General features: G+C 39.4%; 1 protein-coding gene and 1 pseudogene across 3 annotated transcripts in view; one reads left to right on the forward strand and one right to left on the reverse strand.

Moving 5' to 3' along the window:
* Positions 1-25486, forward strand: part of TAMM41 (TAM41 mitochondrial translocator assembly and maintenance homolog) — a 50753-nt gene that overhangs the window by 24262 nt on the left and 1005 nt on the right. For both annotated transcript variants that reach the window (XM_005870046.2, XM_014542744.1), the window contains exons 5-7: positions 8296-8441; positions 14966-15131; positions 16737-16799. In XM_005870046.2, the coding sequence (XP_005870108.1) occupies positions 8296-8441; positions 14966-15131; positions 16737-16799 (375 nt within the window). The remainder of the gene's footprint in view (positions 1-8295; positions 8442-14965; positions 15132-16736; positions 16800-25486) is intronic.
* LOC102255399 lies at positions 4661-5498 on the reverse strand (annotated as a pseudogene). The gene has a single exon (XR_001362847.1). The product of XR_001362847.1 is annotated as an ORM1-like protein 2 pseudogene (transcript).

Raw genomic sequence — 25486 nt, forward strand, 5'->3', positions numbered from 1 at the left:
AAACTTTTTTCTTGGAGTGAGAGCTATTAAGATTTATTCCATGATAATCACACTCTCTGAACCTTGCAAGCAGTGTCATTTGATGACTTGCATATTGGGGTTTGGAAGCATATTTCTCTATGCTTGTCAAGCTTGAGCTTTTGCTGAAGCCTCAGTTGGAACTCTTTGCATTCATCACTTGCTAATTTCTGAGAATGCAACACTCCTGAAGGGGGATATTAATTGTCAGTAATATCTAACTTTTGTGGATTATTTATAGTTTGTCAAGTATTGTTATGTTTTTAATTTTATTTTTCAATTACAGGCAACATTTAATATTATTTTATAATAATAAAAGTGTAATATGCTAATTAGGCTGGACAGCCAAACGACCTTCTGAACGTCCTTCTGGACAACCTTCCGGACAAAGCCAGGGCTCCAAGGGCCGAGCCCTTTGCACAAATTTTTTGCATCAGGCCTCTAGTTATTTTATATTAGTTTCAGGTGTACAGCATAGTGTTAAACAATTATATAATTCACAAAGCGATCCCCCTTCATAATTCTAGTGCCCACCTGTCAGGTATTGTTCTAAGTGTTTTACATGTATTAACTCATTTAATCCTTGAAATTTACATTTGGGGATACTGAAGCCCAAATAAGTAGCTTATCCTGAGGGTGTAGCTTGTAGAGGCTAAGCTAGGGTTTGAACACAGGCTGTCTTGTTCTAGAACCCTCACTTCTAAACCTTCACTGTTATACAAAGGGTCTGTCATGGTGAATGTTATTCCTGGTTTACTCCTGGGACACTCTTCCTCCAGGGAGCCATGTGGCTCGCCCTCCACTCCCTGTCATCTTTTTCTGCTCATGTGTTCTTCATAGCACTTTCCACCACCTGAAATACTATTTATTTTTATTTGTTTGTAGATTTGTTTATCTTTGGCCTGTTTTTCTACCACTGACTAGAGAGGGCAGAAATTTTTGTCTTGTTTTGCTCACGCTATTCCAATGCTTATCAGGTGCTAGTAAATAGTGAATGAATGAACGATTGTGCTTTTGGTTACTTACTGAACTGGTATCATAAACCTGCTTTCTCCTCATCCCTCCCACACCTATCCATATTGTGTTCTGTAAAGTGTGTAAAAGGGAAAGTGATTCAAATTTATATCACTAAGTACATCAGCTGTTTATTCTTATCTCATTCTCTTCCACATGTGAGTTAGACTTCTGCAGCCATGGAGATACTTATTTTTAAATACGTTTTTATTGATTTCAGAGAGGAAGGGAGAGGGAGAGAGAGATAGAAACATCAGTGATGAGAGGGAATCATTGATTGGCTGCCTCCTGCATGCCCACTACTGGGGATCAAGCCTGCAACCCAGGCATGTGCCCTAATCAGGAATCGAACCGTGATCTCCTAGTTCATAGGTTGATGCTCAACCACTGAGCCACACTGGCCCAGCCATAGAGATATTTTTGAGTATGCATTCTGAATTGTGGGTTAGACTGCCTTCTAGAAATACTGCCTTGATCATCTTTGAATAAATACTAGTAAATATTTTTTGTCCACATGCAAAAGAATGAGGTTTGACATCTAACTTATACCATTTACAAAATTAACTCAAATGGATCGTGGATTTAAGAGCTTAATGTAAGAGCTAAAAATATAAAATTCTTAGAAGAGTGCCTTTGGGTTAGGCAGTAGTTTCTTAGGTATACGAGAGAGAGAGAGAGAGAAAACCACAAGCAATGACAGAAATAATAGATACATAAGGCTATAAAAATTAAAATTTTATGTGCAAATGATTCCAACCAACAAAATGGGATAAAAGATTTACAAATCACGTATCTGATTGTAAGGGACTAGTATCCAGAATATATAAAGAAGTCTTAGATTGCAATAAAAAGACAACCCAGTATGGAAATAGGCAAAGAGTTTAATAGACATTTTTAAAAAGAGTGTACAAATAGCAAGTAAGCACGTGAAAAGATGTTCAACATCATTAATCATTAGGAAAATGTCAATCAAAGCCACAGAGACACCATACCACTTCACACCAACTACTATGGCTATCATTTAAAAGATGGTCAGTGTGGCTCAGTGGTTGAGTGTCGACCTATGAACCAGAAGGTCACAGTTTGATTCCCAGTCAGGGCATATACCTACCATATTTTTCCGTGTATAAGATGCTATTTTTTCTAAAATTGTTAGACTGAAAATCGGGGGGCTTCTTATACACGGAAGTCAGCAGAGGAGGGAGCCGTAGGGGTGTGTAGCTGCCCATATCTTGTCACACAGGCTTCCTCCAATCACGAGCCTTACTGTTACTGATGTCAGCTGATGCCGTAATTGGAGGTGGAGGTGGAGAGTGCACAGATGCAACAAGGACCTGAGCGTTCTGAGCCCATAAAGATGTCAATAAATAAAAAGATAAATACCGGTAAGCATTGTCTTACTCTGCAAAATTCAAACTGAATGGAATCAGCTATGCAAAGCATGGAAACTGCAGAGAGACAATTTGGACCTCCTCCCACTGAGTGTAAGATCAGACAGTGAGAAAACAGGAAGAACAACTCCTTAAGAAGCCAAAAAAGAAGGCCTTAAGAGGAAAACCAGCAAAATGTTTGGTTTCTTAATTTTGGGTTGGAAAAGTGGGGGGCGTCTTATATATGGGGGGTGTCTTATACATGGAAAAATACGGTAGGTTGCAGGCTTGATCCCCAGTAGGGAGCATGCAGGCGGCAGCCAATCAGTGATTCTCTTTCATCATTGATGTTTCTATCTCTCTCTTTCTCTCCCTTCCTCTCTGAAATCAATAAAAGTATATTTTTTAAAAATAGAAAAGACAGCCCTGACCGGTTTGGCTCAGTGGCTAGAGCGTCGGCCTGTGGACTCAAGGGTCCCAGGTTCGATTCCGGTCAAGGGCATGTACCTTGGTTGCGGGCACATCCCCAGTAGGGAGTGTGCAGGAGGCAGCTGATTGATGTTTCTCTCTCATCGATGTTTCTAACTCTCTATTCCTCTCTGTAAAAAAAAATCAATAAAATATATTTTAAAAAAAATAGAAAAGACAGACAAGAAAAAGTATTGCTGAGGGTGTGAAGAAATTGAAACTTTCATACATTGCTGGTGGAATTATAAAATGGTACAGCTACTTTGGGAAAACAGTTTGTCAGTTCTTCAAAATATTAAATTGAGTTACCATATGACTTAGCAATTCTACTCCCAGGAATACCCAATATAAATGAGAGCATATATCCACACAAAAACTTGTACACAAATGTTCATAGCATTATTCATCATAAATAGCCTAAAAGTGGAAACAATCCAAATGTCCATCAATTGAGAAATGCATAAATAAAATGTGATAATCTATCCGATGGAATATTATTTAGCCATATACAGGAATAAGTACCAATGCATGCTACAACATGATGAACTTTGAAAACATATGCTGAGTCATAAGAGACCATATATTGTGCAGTTTCATTTATATAAAATGTCCAGAATCAAATCTATAGAGAGAGAAAGTGGATTACTTTTGCGTGGGGCTGGGGACGGAAGGGTAGAAGGAGATGGAGAGTGACTGCCAATGGATACAATTTCTTTTAGGGAAGCCAAAATTTCCTAAAATTAGATGGTTGCATAATTCTATCAGTATACTAAAAAACATTGAATTGTATACTTTACATGGGTGAATTATATAGTGTATAAATTATATCTCAAAAAAAAGCTGTTAAAAATGAATCATATTTTGCCATATCAACCTCCAGTTTGAGCTGCTATTCTTAAACTGCACCTAAGAAATACCCACTTCTGTAACATGCACTGAAGATCTGTTTTCATGTCACTTGATGCCTTAGGTAGGGCGTATACTTTACATCTCCAAATGTATAGCACAGTTCCTCATACTTAGTAGCCACCAAATATTTATTGAACTGAAATAGCAGTATAGCAGTTAGTTTAAGAGGGGGAAAAGCCAGTCATTATCTTCAAAGATTCAGCCTCCTCTACCCCCTGTCCTTTTCCCATCATATATAAACATATGTGTGTGTGTGTGTGTGTGTGTATAATAACAATATCTGCTTTATTATTTACAAAGCATTCTCAAATGCATTAACTCATTTAAATCTAAAAGCAACCTTGTGAGGTCAGTATGATTGTTACTGCCATTTTACAGAGAAGGAAACTAACTCAGAAAAGTTAATCTCCAGTCACCATGGGACATTGCCGGGCATGAAAGCCAGGGCCTTTCCACTATATTTCACAGTCCTTTCCATCCCTACATTCATAATAAGGACCCTGAACCACTGATGGCAAGCCAACTACAGATGGTTTGCAAGCCTCATTTCAGAGTCAAAGAGAAATTATCCTTTTGGTTACCCATTTTATTAGATTGGCTTGAGCAGCCAAGAGTTAAACCCATCAACAGAGGTATAAAATAAAAGCAGTTTTTCTCAATTTCTCTGTTTTGTTGCAAACATTTCTGGCGCTTAGAAAAATTGATTCTTATGATCAGATGTGGGTTCATGCTGTGCCCATGGTTTTATTTATTTTGTTCTGAAGAAATGAGTAATAAGTCCATTTGCTTGCTGTTCCCTCTGGCTGAGCTAGTTCTGCTGCACAGCAGTAGGAGAAGTTCTGTTCAGTAGATATTTATTGATGTGCTTTTTTTTTTTTCCTAAAAAAAAAATGACCTTTATTATGAGGGAAATACATAGCAAAACAGAGCTGGAGGTAGTGGGGGTGGAAGACATGGGAAAACCAAACAAGCTGCCCAAACATGGCCTCCTGTGGAGGAGAGTGATTTGTCCCTTACCTCATCCGCCTTTCCCGATTCAAAGAAGCCTGCTCCTAGCAGGGCTACTCCCAGGGAGCCCCATTTTCCAATCAGTTCTCATCCTGGGAGTTTTGGAACAGTTGTATAATTCTCAGGCTTCCAAGAAAAGGAAGACAGTATGGAGAAGGGAAAGATGTTACAGCCTTTTGTTCCAGTGTTGTCCCCAGTCCCATCCCTCAGTATTTATTGATGCCAAAGAGACGAACCCCATGGAATTGGGGCAATTTAGGCAGCAGTACGCTGAGCAATGAGGTTGTGTTGATGAGGAAGTGAGCATCGTCATACTTGGTGTAGAAGCTGGCTAGGAGGTAGAGTACAATAGGAGAGATGCTGAGGAATTTGCGGGAAGAGGTAAATTGGAGCCCGTAGTCCATCTGTTCCCAGTGTGTCAGTAGCCGAGCCTTTCCTTGGTCAGGGGTCTCAAAGGGTGTCCCTTTCACTGTATGTAGGAAGACATACATGGCCAAGTTATGGATGACGTTGGTCAGGGTCCAGACAACAGGAATGCTGAAGAAGGGGATGCTGAGTAGCACCACATGCAGGAGTCCTATCAAGATGATGTAGGCCAGCCAGATGCCCCGGCTATTCATCACTCGAGTGTTGGGGTTTACTTTGCTGTGTGCTACTCCCACATTCATCCTGCAAGCTTCAGAAGCTGATCGGTGAGGGGCGCAGCTCTCCCTTGTATACCTCTATGGATGTGCTTTTAATGTGCCAGGCAGTACTCAAGGAGCTGGGGAGACAGAGATGAGTAAGCTCCAGTCCTTATTCTCAGAGGGTCCGTAGTATCTTCCAGGTCCTTTAATCATGGCATGCAATTGTTCTTTTGGGAGGATTTGGATTAGTTTGCTTTTACATTTTGGTAAAATGCAGTCCCTCTCTCAGAAAGTTGCTATCATACGTATAAGAATTTTTTGTTGGTTGAGGGTACAGAAAGAAAAATGACCGAAATGTTTAGAACTCAACAGTGATCTTTCACTTCAGAACCAATCATGTTAGATTCAGAGTTTGATGACATTTTATTCCCAGGCAGATCAATATAATCCATTTATAGACTCTAAATAAAAGTTGAGACTCTAAATCAGTGGTTCTCAACCTTCCTAATGTTGCGACCCTTTAATACAGTTCCTCATGTTGTGGTGACCCCCAACCATAAAATTATTTTCGTTGCTACTTTGAAACTGTAATTTTGCTACTGTTAGGAATCGTAATGTAAATATCTGATATGCAGGATGTATTTTCATTGTTACAAATTGAACATAATTAAAGCATAGTGATTAATCACAAAAACAATATGTAATTATATATGTATTTTCCGATGGTCTTAGGCGACCCCTATGAAAGAGTCATTTGACCCCCAAAGGGGTTGCGGCCCACAGGTTGAGAACCGCTGCTCTAAACAGACAATTTAAATCCAGCGTCCTCTCACTTACATTTGCCAAGTCATCACCTCTATGCATCCTGTGAATAGAAGTATATGCCAACATTACAGAAGTTAGGGCAGTGGAGAAAAATTACAAAGTAGAGTAAAACCAGTCATCTCAAGTGTCACTATCCTAAAACTGAAAGGTGGCTGGATCTTGCACCTCAATCTCCTCATCTGTAAAATTGGAGATAATTAAACTAAATAGCATATGTAAAGCACACACACCTACAAAAGCCCACAATAAATGTGTATCTTATTAGAGCAAAAATAACCATTTTTATATAGTCCCTTTGTCTTGTTTTTTAGTTGTTTCCTTGTACTTTTGTATCTTGTTTTTTTTATATGATTATTTTCCATCTTGCTCTGTGTGATTATTACCCAAGGATATGTTTTCCATTGATTTTTTAGAGAGAGTGGAAGGGAGGAGAGGAAGGGGAGAGAGAAAGAGAAACATCAATATGAAATAGACACATTGATCTATTGCCTCCTGCACCCACCCCGACCACCCAGGCCCGGCGAACAAGGAGTCAGACCTCAAGTCACAAAGGTGGGGTTCCAGAGGCTACTTGTATGTTTTCCTGAGCGATCAGTCCCCAGCTGCTTTCCACCAAATTGTAGCGTAGGTTGATCTTAAAAACCAGGCATGTGTTATTCCTTATTGAAGTATATACTGAAGAATAAGAAAAAAGTGTCCTGGCAGATAATGATTTTGATTACCCCTCCCTGCTCCCCACTCCCAAAAAGCAATCAACAAGAGTTACCATTTGTCCTGGTTTGCCCAGCTTGTGCTTGTCCCAGTGGAATTATTCATAGTGCCCCCTTCACCTTCAAAAGTGACCTAGTTTAGATGATAAATTGTCACCTCTTCCCAAGGGATTCTTCAGCAGCCGGAGTATCTGCCTGCACTTGCTGCCTCATTACTCCCCTAGACAACATTCTGTCTGTCCAACAAAGGTTTCAGCCGCGTTGCTTTCACCAAGCTTCATCTGGGAGATCCTCACATGTGCCCAGCCTTGAGTTAACATTAGCCCAATAGGCATTCACTCAACTTTTCCCGTTTTATCACCTCCCCTCTCCCCCCATATGTTGCTGATAATAATTGTCAATGGCTTAGGCAGGACAGGCCACTTTAAATTTGTTTTAAAATTTGCTCTTTGTCCTTCAGAATTATTTATTTTGCAGCTTAATCCATTCCACTGGCAAATGTACCTTTTCCCATTTCTGTCTACTTAAAATTTAAAAATTAGCCCTGGTCAGATGGCTTAGTTGGTTGGAGTGACGTCTGTACCCCAAAAGGTTGCAGGTTCGATTTCTGGTCAGGGCACATACGTAGGTTGCAGGTTCAGTCCACTCTCAGGGCACATAGGGGAGGCGACCGATTGATGTTTCTCTCTCTCTCTCTCTGCCCCCTCCCTTCCACTCTTTCTAGAAATCAATGGAAAAAATATTCTCAGGTGAGAATTAATAAAATAATAATTTTTAAAATAATTTTTTAAAAATTATATTTGCTTTCAGGTTCATCTTAAATGTAAACAAGGTAGTAGGACTTTTAACACTCACTGCTCTTGCCCTTAACAAATATAATAAGGTGTGTATATTCATAAAGCACCTTAAAAGCCCTCATGAAAGCACAACAAATAGGCCCAAACTGAGTGGGCAGAATCAAAGACATCTGAGGTGATACTACACACAACCTCAGCCGTGCTTAGTCACAGGCAGAGTTTTGTTCACAAGGTGGAAGTTTGTAAGTACAGAAGCTTCTGCATTGGAAAAACAAAAACAAATTAGCTTCTCCATGATGATTACCTTTTGCACTTACGTAACTATATTTTAACTATCATAAAGGACTTTATGATTTGAAAGGCTTTCTTTTTCCCCAAACAAGTGCCTGCATTCCTTGGGCAATGTGTTCATGGTTTTAAGGAGGAAAAGGAAATGTGAATGAGGGATGCTGCCATCTTGAACTAGTGCAAGATCAAAGTGGGGCTGTAGCTCATAGGTCAGGATGTGGATCATCAGTGGGACATTTGTTTTTTCATTTGTTTTAACCAGGCGACCTTCGGATGGTGGTTGGAGAGAATAAGGCAAAAGTGATGGATATTGTAAAGCCCAACATAGCCCACTTTCGTGAGCTGTATGGCCACATACTACAGGATAATCCACAAGTGGTGTATAAAATCCAGCAAGGCAGACTGGAGGTAACTGTGGAAAATAACTTCTACCATTCCTAAGGCAAAGATCTATTTAAGGGAGAAAGTAAGGGTTAGAACAGTATAACTAGTGTAAAAACGTATTTTTAAATGTAAGTTTTATGTATAAACATGTTCTTCTGTATATTTGGAATAATGCTGAAAAAGGTAATAAAAGAGACTGACAATAAGAGGCCACCTTTGGAGAAGGGAGCCAGGGTTAATGTGGGAGAGTGGCTTCTCTTCACCATATGTATCTCTCTTGCCATTTGAAATTCTTACTATGCATATTAATTATCAGTAAAAAACAAGTAAGAATAAACTCTCAGATTACCTTCTTTCTGTCCCCAATCCCATTTGCCTCCACAGAGGTACCTTCCTGACAGTTTGGTATTTATTCTTCCAGATTTTTTTGCATGCATTTTTGTACCTGTTTATACCTATACACATACATGATGGGATTTGGTCTTTTTTGTGTGTTTTGTTTTGTTTTACATAAATGGACTCATGCATATTATTCTGAAGCTTCTTTTTATCCCCCATTTGTTATATTAATTATGTCTTGGAACTCTTCTGTTGATATATTAAATGAAACTTATTTCAAGTTATTTTTAAAATATTAAGTATTTGAAAATAAATATTAAAAAACTTTTCCTGTTGATGTATTAAATGAAACTTATTTCAAGTTATTTTTTAAATAATATTAAGTATTTGAAAATAAATATTAAAAAACTTTTTCTTTGAGAAACATAATTTGGATTTAAGATTTTTTAAATTATAGAAACCTCAGTTTTTAAAAAAATTTAGCGTAAAGAACACTTTATTTTACTTTTTTATGCTCGTCTTCCAAATAATAGGGGCAGCTCATCTATATATATAAAAGCCTCATATGCAAGTTGTCCCCTCGGGAGTTCAACTGGGAGACCAGGAGTTCAATTGCTTGCTATGATGTGCACTGACCACCAAGGGGCCCAGGATGAAGGAAGGCCCCAGCTGACAGCCCAAGAAGGGAGGCCCTGGCTGCCAGCTCGAAGGCCCTGATCTGCCCTGATCGCTGGTCAGGCCTAGGGACCCTACCCATGCATGAATTTCGTGCACCAGGCCTCTAGTGTTGGATAAAAAATTAGTGGAATTTTTTATAACAGAAGGGGAATTTGATTTTTAAAAAAAGGATTATTTTAAACACAAGGAAACAATAGAGAGTTTCATGAAATGCCCAGAATACCCACCACTCCACTGAGCAGAATTTGCCATGTTTGCTTCAGATTGAGGTTGTGTGTTTTTTTTTGTTTTTAACTTTAACTTTTCTCAAACTGAGGCATATACATAGTACCGTAATATTAATAATGAAAAGGTGGAGTTCTCTGCTATACATCTTCCTACATCTCATTGCCACTCTAGAGGCAGGTGCTTTCATCTCATTAGCTGATTCTTCTGATGTTTACCTCTGTATTTCTAAATAATGCTTTGACCGTCTTTTCTTGATTTAAAAAATTTTATACTTTATTTTTGTCATCATCTGTGAAAGATAAGGTGTTTTGCTGTTGCCACCCTCATCAACACACACACATGCACACACTTTCCCACGTTTCTCCTTTGTGCTCCACATAGAGCTATTTTATGATTTTTGGTTAGGTTAATATTCAGTATTTACTTTATTGTGACAACTTACTGCTGAGATATACTACTATGAAGTTTCCTTTCATGTACAACTTCATTTTTCTTGGAATTAATAATTGTCTCATTTTCTTTAAATATTTTTATATGTTTTTATTTATTTCAGAGAGAAGAAGGGAGAGGGAGAGAGAGAGAAACATCAATGATGAGAGAGAATCATTGATCAGCTGCCTCTTGCATGACCCCTACTGGGGATTGAGCCCCCAGCCCGGCAGTATGCCCTGGTCAGGAATCTTACCGTGACATCCTGGTTCATGGGTCAAGGCTCAAGCACTAAGCCATATTGGCCAGGCAATAATTGTCTCATTTTTTTTCACTTGCTGTGTTTTCTTTATACCTATCACTAGTTCATCCTCATACTCATACAATTCTGTAAAACTTCTCCCGTAATAGATAAACTCATCAGGAATTTTCTCTGTTTCTTGTTTTTCTTGGGGACATTTCCATGAAGTTCTGTATCCCACCCACCCCCCTCCCCTCCCCTTCCTTTCTGAGGCTTTACTGTGCACTAACTGTTCTCCTGGACTTCTTTTTATTATCACCCTGAGAAATTTTTTGCCTCTCTCCTTTGCTAGTTTTTTTATTTGGGGGATCTTTTATCTTCTTCTTTCATAGTTACACTTTAATTTTGACGAAGTATACCTTCCTAACATAGGTTGAAGGGAAGTAAATTTTTTGGCCATGTTCATCTGAAAATTTTACCCTTGCAGTGATTGACATTTTGGACTAAATATCAAAATTTAGGTTGGAAATAATTTTCCCTCAGAATTTTTAAATCATAGCTTCATCTCTTCTAGTTTCTAGTGTTGCATTAAAAAGTCTAATGAGCCTTTGTACTCCTGCATTTTCCAGTCATTGGATACAGGCAGCTCACAGGACAGAACTAGGAGGGGCTCTGAGAAAGTGCCAGCTGCCAGTGGAATGAGTACTGTGGCCCAGAAGCCAGGATCTGGGTGATGCAACACAGCATCCACCATGATACAACCATATCTCTTTTAAAAAATATCTGCTTTATTGAGATATAATACACATACCATAAAATTCAGTGCTTTTAGTATATTCACAGAATTGTGTAGCTATCATCACAATCTAATTTTAGAACATTCCCATCACTCGAAAAAGACATTTTATACTCATTAGCAGTGCCTAGCTTCTCCTCCCCCCAGGCAACACTGATCTACTTTCTGCCTCTGTGAATTTGCCTGTTCTAGATACTTCATATAAATACAATATGTGGACTTTTCCCATATCTGCTTTTAAAATGCAATTTGACGCTCATCCTTTAACTGAATGCTTTCTCTTTCATATTAGTAAAACAGGAAGAATTAAAGAATAAGGATAATCAGAATTTAACAATTTATTTGGACATGTCATCTAATATTTTAACTTTTCCCATATCTGCTTTTAAAATGCAATTTGACTCTCATCCTTTAACTGAATGCTTTCTCTTTCATGTTAGTAAAACATGAAAGAGAAAGGAAGAATTAAAGAATAAGGATAATCAGAATTTAACAATTTATTTGGACATGTCATCTAATATTTTGTCTTTAAACACATGTTTCCAAGCAAAAATTCCAGTGCATTCTTTTCTGAGAGAAAAAGCAGTGGCAAATGCTATTTTATTTGTTTGTTTGTTTGTTAATCCTCAACCAAGGATATTTTTTCCATTGATTTTTAAAGAGAGTTGAAAGGGGCTGGGGGGAGAGAGAAGCTTCGATTGAGAGAGATACATCCTGCATGCACCCCAGCTTAGGCAGGGATGGAACCTGAAACCTAGGTACGTACCCTTGATGGGAATCAAACCCATGACCCTTCAGTACGAGGGCCAGTGCTCTAACCACTGAGCACATCATCCAGGGTACAAATGCTATTTTCTAATTCCTCGGGGGCTGGGGGGAGAGAGAGAGAAGCTTCGATTGAGAGAGATACATCCTACATGCACCCCAACTTAGGCAGGGATGGAACCTGCAACCTAGGTACGTGCCCTTGATGGGAATCAAACCCATGACCCTTAAGTACGAGGGCCGGTGCTCTAACCACTGAGCAACATCATCCAGGGTACAAATGCTATTTTCTAATTCCTCATAGAACTCAAACCATTTTTGCAACTCTGAAATGCTTGAAAGTTTCATAGCTAAAACCTTATAGAAATATATTGTCCTTTTCACTAATCTCAATACTTGGCTCCAAAATATGAGTCCATAAATGTCATTTCTAGCATATTTTTCAGAAATATCCTTTTGTTTGGTCATTCTCTAGCCAAAGCTAAGTAGAGGCTGAATTCTGTGAATTTAGAACCATCTTATTGATAAATATGAAATATTTAGGTTAAAAAAAAACTATACCTGTATTGGAGCCACTAAATAATAGCATTTTTTTCTTTGCATAGATTTTAAAACTAGAAAATCAAGACATTGGCATGTACTCAATAAATATTTATTGAATAAAAATGTGGTAAAATGAGTAAATTCTAATTAAGAAACTTGGTTGTATCTGGAAAACTGAATCTAAAATGTAGTACATTCATTTGTCTAATTGGTTTTTTACTGTTGTCTTAAAGTTAAAACCTAAACATTTGTTTAAAAGAATACAAGAAAAATTCTTACTTAGAAAATAATGTGATGTGTTCTTGAGGGCAGTGTTACTGGTTCTCAGCTTGGCGGGCATTGTTTACACGATTTTGTAAAAAATTAGTTTCATGAAGTAAAGTATATTAAACTAGGCATTAGGGAAGCTAGGTGCGGCCTCAGCTCTGTGGCTTTTTTGTTTGTTTGTTTTTATTGATTTCAGAGAGGAAGGGAGAGAGAGAGATAGAAACATCAGCGATCAGAGAGAATCATAAAATATGAGTCCATAAATGTCATTTCTAGCATATTTTTCAGAAATATCCTTTTGTTTGGTCATTCTCTAGCCAAAGCTAAGTAGAGGCTGAATTCTGTGAATTTAGAACCATCTTATTGATAAATGTGAAATATTTAGGTTAAAAAAAAAACTATACCTGTATTGGAGCCACTAAATAATAGCATTTTTTTTCTTTGCATAGATTTTATAGATAAAACTAGAAAATCAAGACATTGGCATGTGCTCAATAAATATTTATTGAATAAAAATGTGGTAAAATGAGTGAATTCTAATTAAGAAAGTTGGTTGTATCTGGAAAACCTGAATCTAAAATGTAGTACATTCATTTGTCTAATTGGTTTTTTACTGTTGTCTTAAAGTTAAAACCTAAACATTTGTTTAAAAGAATACAAGAAAAATTCTTACTTAGAAAATAATGTGATGTGTTCTTGAGGGCAGTGTTACTGGTTCTCAGCTTGGCAGGCATTGTTTACACAATTTTGTAAAAAATTAGTTTCATGGAGTAAAGCATATTAGGGAAGCTAGGTGCGGCCTCAGCTCTGTGGCTTTTTTGTTTGTTTGTTTTTATTGATTTCAGAGAGAAAGGGAGAGAGAGAGATAGAAACTTCAACGATCAGAGAGAATCATTGATCTGCTGCCTCATGCACACCCCACACTGGTGACTGAGCCCACAACCCAGGCATGTGCCCTGACCAGGAAGGAGCCGTGACCTCCTGGTTCATAGATCAATACTCAACCACTGAGCCACGCCGGGCTAACTTTTGATTCAAAGATTTCTAAGTTAAGTCTGATGTATAGTTATATGTTTTATTTCTGTATTTATCTTTCAATTTGATGTATTTTAGAAGATGCTGAGAACAGAAATCACTGTTGTAACTTACTCCTATTTAAGAAATAATGACAACTAAGATTTATTGATGCAGTTGTTCATTCTTTTATTCAACCAATTTTTTTTGTTAGTACCTACTGTGTGTCAGGGTATTAAAACTGAGCATCATTAGTTTTTATCATTACTTTATTCCTACAGTTTATGAAATACATCATGTTATGTAAGAGACTCTAAAGGCAGGAGACATAGATTTAAATCCTACTCTCTCTTATTGGCTCTATGATCCTAGCTATGTTATTCTTGTGTCCTTGTGTTTAAATTGGAATAAGTGGCCCTTAGCTGGTTTGGCTTAGTGGATAGGGCGTTGGCCTGTGGACTGAAGGGTCCCAGGTTTGATTCCAGTCAAGGGTATATGCCTGGGTTTCGAGCTCGATCCCCAGGGGGTGGCAATGCAGGAGGCAGCCAATCATTGATTCCCTCTCATTATATATATATATATATATATATATCCCTTCCTCTCTAAAACCAATAAAAATATTAATTAAAAAATAAATGGGAGAAGTAATTTGAGTGCCTGGTTTGCTGGGGTCTAATGACTGTTAGCTGCAGCCTTACTTCCTTTAAGTATTGGATTTAAGACCAATAGAAACTTTAAACTGAGAATCAGAAATCAGTCTTTGAAAGAGGCATTTCTTCTTATCTCTGTAAAAATGGAACATTATAGGTAAAGGATTGGCTTTTATGAAGGAACTTAGAATCCTGAACACTTAGGCATTTAGTTTTGGCAAGGAGATGGTCTCCTTAGCATGCTGTCTCATCCAGCATATGGGTTCATATATGTTTGTGTGACTTTAAAGAGAAGTCATGGGACCCTGGCCGGTGTCTCAGTCAGCTAGAGTGTTGTCCCAGGCACCAAAAGGTTGTGGGTTTGATTCCTGGTCAGAGCACATACACCTATGTTGCGGGTTCGATCCCTGGTTGGGGCATGTATGATAGGCAGCCGATCAATGTTCTCTCTCATATCCATGTTTCTGTCTCTCCCTTCCTCCCTCTAAACATATCCTCAGGTGAGGATTAAAAAAATAAAGAGAAACCATGGACCTTTGAATATTTATAGAATTCAAAGAACTTTCTATTGACATCATCTTTTTTTTTTATTCCTTAGATAGATAAAAGCCCAGAAGGACAGTTCACTCAGCTGTTGGCATTGCCCAAAACCTTACAGCAAGAAATACATAATATTATGGATCCTCCTGGAAAAAACAGAGATGTGGAAGAAACTCTTTTTCAACTTGCTAATGACCCTGACTGTGGAAACATCGTGCATCTAGGTATGTTTATGAATTTGACTTTTGAGGAAGTGCTGGCCATGGGTAGAAACAAGCTTTGTGACTGTGCGATGTATTCTTTATTCTTTCTTACTGGTGAGATCAAGAGATAGATTGCTTCTAGGAAGAAGAAAGCACTAACAGCCTGTCGGTTTCCAAATTTAAATTTTCATTTGTTTGAAGTAGATATAAAAGTATTTCTATGTTCCAATTCCTGGGTCCTAAATCACTGTCTAAGGGGGAAAACAATGTTTCTTTTGGTCCCAAGAGCATAACTTTTAGCAGTTATTTTAAAGACAAGTCTGTGTTCTTCCTGGTGGTCTGAGAAGGCAGGAGACTGGTGACATTTTTATTGCTTTAATAACACCAAGAACACAGCTTTTATCAGATGGCTTTAAAAACACAGCTTTCATCAACTGGTTCCCATTCAGTGTGCCTCATAGTGTGTTCAGCAGGTACCTCTGACATAGCCTGTGTTCTGGGCATTATCCCCAGGGCTTCCCTGATATTTACCAAAAAGTCTGAACCTTGTCTTCAGAGACCTGCTTCCCTTTGAGGTGTTAAAGGTATTTTATGAGGTCAGTCAGTAAAGAAATAATTTTGAAATTGAAAATGACTCCCTCCCTGCCCAGCCAGTGTGGCTCAGTGATTGAGTGTCAACCTATGAACCAGGAGGTCATGGTTCAATTCCTGATCAGGGCATGTGGCCAGGTTGTGGGCTCCATCCCCAGTGTGGGGTGTGCAGGAGGCAGCAGATTAATGATTTTCTCTCATTATTGATGTTTCTGTTTCTTTCTCTCCCTCCCTTCCTCTCTGAAATCAATAAAAATATATTTTAAAAAAAGAAAGAAAATGACTCCCTCAGATGAGTGCATTCTCCTATTTCATTGACTAAGTACTTAACCCTCTAAGGTGCAAGCCACAGTGCTAAATAATCACAGTGACAGTATTGAACATTAGCTGCAATAGGCGGGCTCCACGCACACGCTCTCAGGGACTTGCCCCAGGTTGTCAGAGCATCTGTTTAGGTCATCAGGTATCTGTTCTGAAGATAAATATAGAGGCATGTCCTTTGCTGTTTTTTATTTTAACATGAATCTGGTCACGGTGTGATCCCTGCTGCCTTTCATAGCGCAAGGGGACTATACTATTGATCCTCACTGAGGAGTCCTGTGTGTGTTTTCAGAATGGAAGTTTTATTCCTGGGCAGAAACATTTGTGGTTTTTTTTGTTTTTGTTTTTTTGGGATGGGTTTTTTTAATCTTCTTCCATCTTGAAATTGAGAACTAGCAGCCTTAAGTAGGTTTAAAGTCATAAAATGACCTTTGAAGGTCACCTAACCCACCCTGTTTAAGGTGAGTAGGCCCAGGCCCAGAGGGGTCAGTCATTTGCCTGTGCTCATATAGGTGGGTGGGGACATGCTGGCAACTCCAGTCTCCTGGCCCTCAATCCTGATACCCTTTTCACTGTCATTCTGTGACACCGGAACAGATAGATGTGCCTGTTTTATTGACTAACTGAAAGAATATTTAGTTTCAGTTTTTTAAACGTGTTGAGATGACTAACATCTGGCTTTTTTGGCATCCTTGCTGGATTTTTTTCTCACAGGGCTTTTGGCAATTGTGAGACCTTCGAGTCTGAGACAGAGCACCAAAGGCATTTTCACTGCCGGTAAGCACTTAGAAAATCCGCCCCTGGTTAAAATGTAAAGCGTTGTCTGTGTCCTGAAGGTACTTGTGAAATGCTGGCATTCTAATGGTCATAAACTAGGACATTGCAATAATGTACAGACAGGCAGACAGCACTGTAACCTGTTCGCCTAAAAAAGTCAAACCATATGAGGTTCTGTTGGAAGGCTTTCCTGCCCCTCTAAGGTTTCTGAATAACTCCCGTGTGCAGGTTTTCCCCTCCTGTTTTTGTTTAGGAAAGTTACACATGCATATCATTGCAGAAACAGCAGTGCCTTGCTCTTCTCTCCCACTTCCCCTCTCCAGAGACAACCACTTTCAAGTCTCTTAGTGGGGTATTTTTGTTTTCACTGCCTGTTCACTAAAGAATAACCTCATATTACTGCTTTTGGCTTCTCACTAAGGTAGATTAGAATTCAACTCTCTGCCCAACCTCACCACACACACTCACCCCTCCCTCCCATCCCTCTAATACAGATATATTGCAGCTGTGGTAAAGTCAGTGTTCAGAGTTTACACTGCCTGACTGTGTTAGTGAGACTCCTAGGTGAGCCACATAAAACACTTTCCCTTCCCTGCACAACTTCCTTTGCCCACAGAGATTGTCTTTATCTGTTTCGTGTGAGGAACACCGTCTTTCCTGTATCTCAGTCCTTTATCTTCATGGTGCGCACTCTCCTTTTGGTGAAGCACACCATGCAGGAATTTTCCGAGAAAGGGTGCATGGGAGGCACATTTGGAGACCACGTATGTCTAAATGTATCTCTGGTCTACTCTCCCACATAAATTGAGACTTAGCCTGGGGATAGATTGGAAATAATTTTTCTTTAGAATTTTGATACCATTGCTCCAACTATCTTCTCACTTCTAAGATTGCTGTCGAAGTCCAAAGCCATTCGGGTTATCAATCCTTTGTGTATGTTCTTTTGGGGGCCTGTTAGGTCTTCATTTTCCTGCAGGGCTCTGATGTGCTTTGACGTGAGTCTGTCTTTATCTGTTACGATACTCATTTTTCAGTTTGTTCACTCAATATAAGAAATTTTTCATTTATTCTTTTTTACTTTCTTCCCATCTGTTTTCTCTCTTCTCTTTCTGGAACTCCTTTTATTCAAATATTGGACCTCCTAGTTTAGTTCTTTGGTTTTCTTTCTTTTTTCTCCTATGTTTGGTCTCTTTGTCCTTTTGTCTTGTTTTCTAGGAGATTTTCTCAGCTTCAGCTTCCAAACCTTCTATTGAGTTTTTTTATTCCTGCTATTACATTTCTAATTTCTAGGAGCTCTTTTTCTTTTCTTTTTCTCCCCATCTGAATCTTCCTTTTTTTTTTTTAAATTTTAAAACATCCTGTTCTTGATTTATGGGCTTAAGCATTTGAACCTCTTTGGATATAACCAAATTGCCCTCCCAAGTAGTTATATCAATCCCACTAGTAAAATATGAGAGTTCTTGTTTTTCCCCATTTTTTCCAGTGCTTGGTAATGTCAAAAGATGGATTTTTCTAGTTCATTCTTTCTTATATAACCATCCACTGAATGTCTCTTATGTGTTAGCCACACATGCAAAGTGAACATGGGCCCTGATCTGTGTGCTCAGTGTTTAGGGCCTCGACCTGACCGGTCTCAGGTTCGATCCCGGGCCCCATTTGGTATGTGTGTGGGAGGCAACCAGTCGATGTTTCTCTTTACAATGTTTCTCTCCCCCCCTCACCCCCCACCCCCCGCCCTCCTTTCCACTCTCTCTGAAAATCAATGGGAAAAATATCCTCCGGTGAGGATTAAAAAAAAAAAAAGTGAACACAAAACACTATCGTACCTTCAAGAAGTTCATAGTCTAGAAAGAGAGACAGGCATGTAAATAAAAATTTGCAGTAGTACCAGGGCATAAATGGCTCAGAGGTAACACAAAGACGGGAGTGGTCTTTCAGCCTGATTCTGATCCCTGGGTTGAGATTGCCAGGGAGCTGGTGTGGTCTCACATCTTAGCATCTCACCCCAGCCTCCTGGTTACACAGCTGAGTGCTTGGCCCCAAGGACACTGTGTGGTCCTCCTGAATCTTTGGAAAGAGTCAGGAAAGAGTACGTGCACCAGATCTACTCAGCAGACGATGTTTCTACCACTCAGGGGTACATAACGCATTTTCAATTCAGTTACTTTTATTTCATCTGTGTTTCTGCTGTGTTTATCCTGACAGGGCTGAATATGAGGTGCTTTTGTTTGTTTGGGTGGTTCTGTGTTTTGCATGATTGCTGCTCCCTTTCTATAATCCTTATTGGGTGAGGCTGAATGTTTTGAGGGGTTTTTGTTTATTTTTCCTTTTTTAGGGAGGCTTCCTAAGCTATAAGGAATTACTTTATTATTTATTACCTGTTGTATATGATGGGGTTTTAAAACATTCCTTTTCTTGTAGAAATACATACTAAAATATTTAGATGAAAAGACAGGATGTCTGAGATTTGCTTCAAAATAAAACAGTGGAGGGAAGTGGGTAAACAGTAGATGACACAGGATTGGTCATGACTTGATACATTTTTGAAGCTGGATGAAGATACATGGAGACATAGTGTACTATTCTTTTGTAAGTTTGAATTTTTCTCTAAGAAAATGAATCATGGTATTTCAGGCTGAAATGACTCTTTGGTCCTCTTCCCACTCGTTCTTTCCAGTGACCAGCAGAGGGCAGTGGGTAACACCTCAAAACACAGCCCAGATTTCCTTGTGGTCGTGGAGTGAGCCCCCATTGCAGGTTCCCCTGTGCTTAATGCTTGTTTCCCCTTTCCTTCTAAAGATACCTCATAGGATTGACGAAGTCCAGAGTATCAGAATGTCTGTAACCTGCACTGAGGTTGCAGAAATTGTGGAAAGTGATGAGCATCCATTCAGAGTCTGTAGGTTTACTTCCTTTATGATCTGGCTTGTCTGGTTTATGATGGTTGTGGGCTGAGGAAGGCGGTCCAGGCCACGAGCAGGGGTTCGTGAGCCCCAGAGACTAGGGTTCAAATTCCAGCCTAACTACTGTGACTGAGGCAAGTTACCTAATTTTTCTGAGTTTTAATTTCATGAGGATAATTTTACCTGCCTTACCAGGTTATAAAAATTGTATCTTAAATATGTAAAAACATCTAGTACTGCCCTAGCCGGTTTGGAGCGTCGGCCTGCGGACTGAAGGGTCCCAGGTTCGATTCTGATCAAGAGCACATGCCTGGGTGGCAGGCTCGATCCCCAGTGGGGGGCGTGCAGGAGGCAGCCAATCAATGATTCTCATCATTGATGTTTCTATCTCTCTCTCCCTCTTCCTTCCTCTCTGAAATCAATAAAAGTATATTAAAAAAAGAAAAACATCTAGTACTGTGCCTAGTTTTGTTTGTTTTTTCTTTTGGTATCATTACCTAAACGTTTCCTGACCTCTCTTTAGAACATGGCTCTTTTCACTGTCATATTCAAATGGCATTAGTCCCTTGACCAGGCCTCCAGCTGAAGTAAAGGAACTGAGTGGCTCATCTGCCTGTTTCTTTTCCCTCTAACTTCACAGCAAGCTCAGAAACTCCCTCCTGCACTTGGTTCTTTAGAAGTCCTCTTGTTGCAGTCATAGCTGTTGTTCTGCCTTGCTTTTGCTAGGGCTGTTTCCCCTAAGTCTCTAAAATTCTATCTCTATTCAGTTTTCAGACAGCTGATGTATGATCTGCAGGATGAGAAAAACCCCAATGTATTTGGTTGAGATTTTATTCCTTTGTTGCCATTATCACTCTGCTTCTTTGCATCATCCTGCGCATATGGGGATAAAAAAGGAAGGTTCAAAAGCAGATATCTTTTTTTTTATCATACTTTTAAAAAATATTTTTAATTGATTGAGAGAGAGAGAAACATCTATGTGAGAGAGAAATATCATTCGGCTGCCTCCTGCATGCCCCCTACCTGGGATTAAGCCTGCAACCCTGGCAGATCAGCAGCTGGAGCCAGCCAGCACAGGAGTAGCAAAAGCCTGTTCAGCCTCCTCATTCTTGCCTACTCCTTTCATAGTAGCAGCAGATGACATCACATCTGGTACTAGTAACAGAAGACCAGCTAAGCAAACTGTCATATTCTGAGAAGTAACAGTCTTTTATGTTTCTAATCTGTTTGGAGAGAAGTGGAACTGTCTGAGTGTTCTGGTGTGGGAACTGGAAGAGAAATGGGGAGGGGGTGTGGGCTTTAGTGATTAGACTGAGAAGTAAGCAGGAGCCAGACAAGGGAAGCCCTTAAAAGCCATGAAAGGGAATTCAGAGTTTCTTTTGAGGGCAGAGGGACTGTAGAAAGGCCATTAGAGAACTGAGAACAGATTGAAGGGAGATAAAGCTATTGCTTGGGAAACTGGTTAGATATGGTTGCAGCCAGCCAGGTGAGGAATCGTGGCAGCCTGAACTCACGTCATTGCAGTAGAGGCAGAGAGACGAGATGCCAGCAATACTTAGAAGGCAGGTCGCCAGGTCTTGGTGATTAGAGGGATATGGGAAGGAGAGAGAGGAGTCACAGGTAACTCCCAGGTTTTGGGTGTGGGAAGCAGTAAGATGGTGGTGTCATTTTATTTATTTATCTATTTATTTATTTATTTATAATTGATTTCAGAGAGAGGGAGAGAGAGAGAGACAGATAGAAACATCGATCATGGGAGTATTATTGATAGGCTGCCTCCTGCATGCCCCCCACTGGGGTTCAAGCCTGCAACCTTCGCATGTGCCCTTGACCGGAATCGAACCCAGGACTCTTCAGTCCACAGACCGACGCTCTGTCCACTGAGCCAAACCAACTAGGGCTGTGGAGCCATTTTAGGAGGTGAGGAAGATTGGGCGGGGATAATGAAGTTCAATTTTTGAAACCTTGCTTTATTTTTTCCACCTGACTTTCTGGTCAATCAGAATGCATTCTGGGGACAGGTACCTACTTACTTCTCTAGCTTCAAAAGATTCAGCTGAATTAACAAGACAGGTTTAGTCTTGTTCCTAAAAAGATCCTGGCATGCCTCAATTGATTCTAACCAGCCTTTTCCTGGAACACAATAGAATGGATCATTCATTATTCTCTGCTTCTGATTTCTTATAACTAAAACATTGCTTCTTTTTTTTTTTTTCCCTTTGGTACCTACATATTTAAATAAGAAAAACACAAAATAATAGTTAAAAATTTTTTCTGGTAATGTGCTTTTTTCTGGTAATTTAAACTTGAAAGTTTAAAAATAAGTTGTACTTTCTGCTTCAGGAGTGATATTCTTTGTGGATAGATCTAACTATGTTGGAAATTAATTGGAAGAATGTTGAGGGCTTACTGATTACTGATTAGGTTGTCAGGGGTCTCTACCTTCCCATTACTCTATATTCTCTCCTAAAGATCTGAAGTATAGAGTAATGGGAAGGTAGAGACCCCTGACAACCTACTCATATCTCTGCCTCACATTGTTTCCTAGAGAATTTTGTCTGTCATTGGACCCATCAGTTCAAGGTCACATAGGCAGTTTGTAGTCTTACATTTATAGTAACTTTGCTATAGGTCATGTAACACAAGCTGGAAATCAATAGAAGAAAAACCTTAGTAGTCATATATTGAAATAGATTTCTGTATCCTTCCAAAATAAAATCCTGACTTTAGATACTAATCAGAATTCATAATGGCTAGCTTTGGGTAAATAAGAATCTGTCTGAAGAAGGTATATTTAAAGAAATGTTGCATCTTTCTTTATACATTGAAGAAGGAGCAAAGACAATAGTGATGGATCTTAGAGTAAAATTTCTCTCCTACAAGGCTGTCTTCCCTAAAGACACTTTCTAAATGCAGAATTCCTAAATCACCATCCTTTTTTAAAGAAAGGAAGCAGAAACTAAAAGTAAGCTAATGGAGGCCAAGTAGAATTCTATAGATTGTAAACTCTGTGAGGACAGAGACCATAACTGCTATTCATACCAGTATCCCCAACAACTCAGTGCCTTATATAGGTGCAGAGTAAATACTCATTCAGTATGTTATAGTGACTGAATAAATGACAGATTCTAGATCTTCTGGTAGTATGGAAAATCTCAATATATTCAGAAAAGGGCACAAATCAGAAATTAATTTTCACAAAGTGAACACACTCATGACCGTAGTGCCCTAGGAACCCCCTTTGCCAGTCACAGCCACTACTTCTCCAAGAGTAACTTTAACTACTATCTTGACTTCTATTGCCATGCTTCTGTTTAGCCCATTTTCAAACTTTATATATGAATATGTACTCTCTTGTGTCTTCCAGTCCTCATAACATCAGTGAGATTCATCATGGTGTGGGGACTAGCAGTAGTTCATTTATTCTCATTGTATCCAGATCATTGTGTGAATATACACAATTTCTTCACTCTACTGTTGATGGCTTCTTGAGTTGTGTCCACTTTGGGGCTATTACGAGTAGTGCTGCTGGTTTTGTGACTATCTTTTGATGAACATATTTATGCATTTCTGTTAGGTGCAAACTTAGGGGTAGAATTACTAGATCATAAAGTGTGTGAATGTTTAATTGTGGTATCGACCAAACAATTGTTCAAATTACACTCCCACTAGTAGAGTTCCTATTGTAGCACTTCCTGGGCAAAAACTTAATATTATGTGTCTTTTTCTTTTCATTTTTTTGTTATTATTTTTGTTTCTTCTTACTTTATTTTAGAGAGAAACATCGATTTGTTGTTCCACGTATTTATGCATTCACTGGTTACTTCCTGTATGTCCTCTGACCAGGGATCAAACCTGCAACCTTAGTATATTGGGATGATGCTCTAACCAACTGAGCTACCTGGACAGGGCCTTTAATTTTACTTAATCAAATTTATTCATTTTGTCCTTTATGGTTAGCAACTTTTTGTGTCCTGTTTAGGAAATTTGGCCTATTCTACGTTCATGAAATTTAATCCTCCACTTTTGTTGCAATTAGAATATTGAGGCAGAAAGGACCCTTTATTCTGATCTGTTGGTTCTTACCCTTTTGCAAATCCTGACTTGCTATAAAAATCTGGCTAAAACTTTGGACCCTCTGCACAGAAGTACACATGTATCTACACAGCAAACGGTGACAGTTTCAAAGAGTTCACAGGGAGATGAAGTCTGTCCAGGGGCCTCTTGTTAGACACCTCTAACCTAGTCTAAGCCAATCGTTAGTGCAGATGAGGAAGTCAAGGCCAGAGAGGGGGAGTTACACTGTAAGTTTGTGGCCCAATTAGGACTAGAATTCAGGTCTCTTGACTGCTATTCCAGTCTCTTTGTAACACAGTTCCCTGCTGCAGTCTTTCTCAGAGCCATTGAAGGCAAAGACTGTTTTTAATGAAGGGAGTCTTTAATGGACTAGCAGCCAAAAAAAAAAAAAAGCTTCATGGTGTCTCTGATGTACTTTATGTATTTACCGTAAATGTTAAGCTCCAAGGAGTGTGTGAGTAAGTTTTTGAAGTTGGACTGGGACTTATCATAGTCGATGCATCTTCCTCTAGCTCTGACTCAGTGCCCTGGGGTTGCTGTGTTGAACCTTACCATATGCAACTACCTGTGTTCTGCTTAGTGTCTTGATTGGTTCTGGCTGGAATTTTAAAAAGCACCTTACGTAATAGCTTTCCAGTCTCAATGCTCAAGTGGGTGAGGTTTACCAGAGTGGTTGCTCCAGGGAGAAATTAACAGGGGTGGAGGCCAGGGAAGGAGCTCTGAGTTTCTTGACGAGGCTGTGTCAGTTTGCAAGTAGTCAGTCAGTGGACAAGCCAGGCCAGAGTTTCTAGAGGTATTTTTCAGGGACCTTGCCTTGTATCCTTCCACTATCTACATTAGCCTCTTAGAAGGTCCTTGTGGACTAAGCAGCTTACCAGTAACATGGCCAGGTATTTTCAAGAGATCACACGTACCCAAGTGTTCGGAGTCTCTGGAACTAATCCTGTTACCTCATCGGCAGTGCTTACAAAGTGCACTGCCAGGGGTGGGCATTTCATACTCGCCGCACAGACCACAGTTTGTATCCCATGGTGAGAAAGACTAGTTGGATCTTTGAGCCACACCCTGAAATACGGACTAAATGATCTCATTTTCAACACAAAGGAAGCTGAGCCCATAATGCTGTCTGCAAATAGGATCCTATTAGATCTGACAGACAAATAACACCCCACTTATTCTATCCCATTTTACTTCTTTCCCATAAGCTCCCCAGAGAGCTTCTCGGGTTTCATCTGGTACTTGTGATTAAGTAGATAGAGGGTGTTGGGAAATCAGATATCTGAATGAGGTGCATCTGTTCTGTCATTTCAAAAGCATTTACCAAGTACCTACTATGTGCTGGATTCTATACTAGGTGAAGGGGAGACAAGGATGAATAGGACAAGGTCTTTGTCCTCAAGGAACTCCCAGTCTAGGCCGAGGGAGAGGTTGATAAACCTGTCCCTAAGCAATGTACAGTGGGGTGAGTGCTGTGCTGTACACCAGCAAGTGGTGTGGGTCTAGAAATGGAATGGGGAATATCTGGCCCATGGACTGTATAAAGGCCTACAAAATCATTTGGTCTTGCCCTATCAAGCCATTAGGGATGAGTTAATTAAAGGTTTGGCCAAATGTAGCAAGCTAGTTTTTAAGTTGATAATTGTGTATGGCTTGTGAATAATGTTATAAATATCCAAATGGCCCTTGGTAGAATAAAGGTTCCCCACC

Source organism: Myotis brandtii, unplaced genomic scaffold, assembly GCF_000412655.1.
Source record: "Myotis brandtii unplaced genomic scaffold, ASM41265v1 scaffold312, whole genome shotgun sequence".
In the NCBI taxonomy this organism is placed as follows: Eukaryota; Metazoa; Chordata; class Mammalia; order Chiroptera; family Vespertilionidae; genus Myotis; species Myotis brandtii.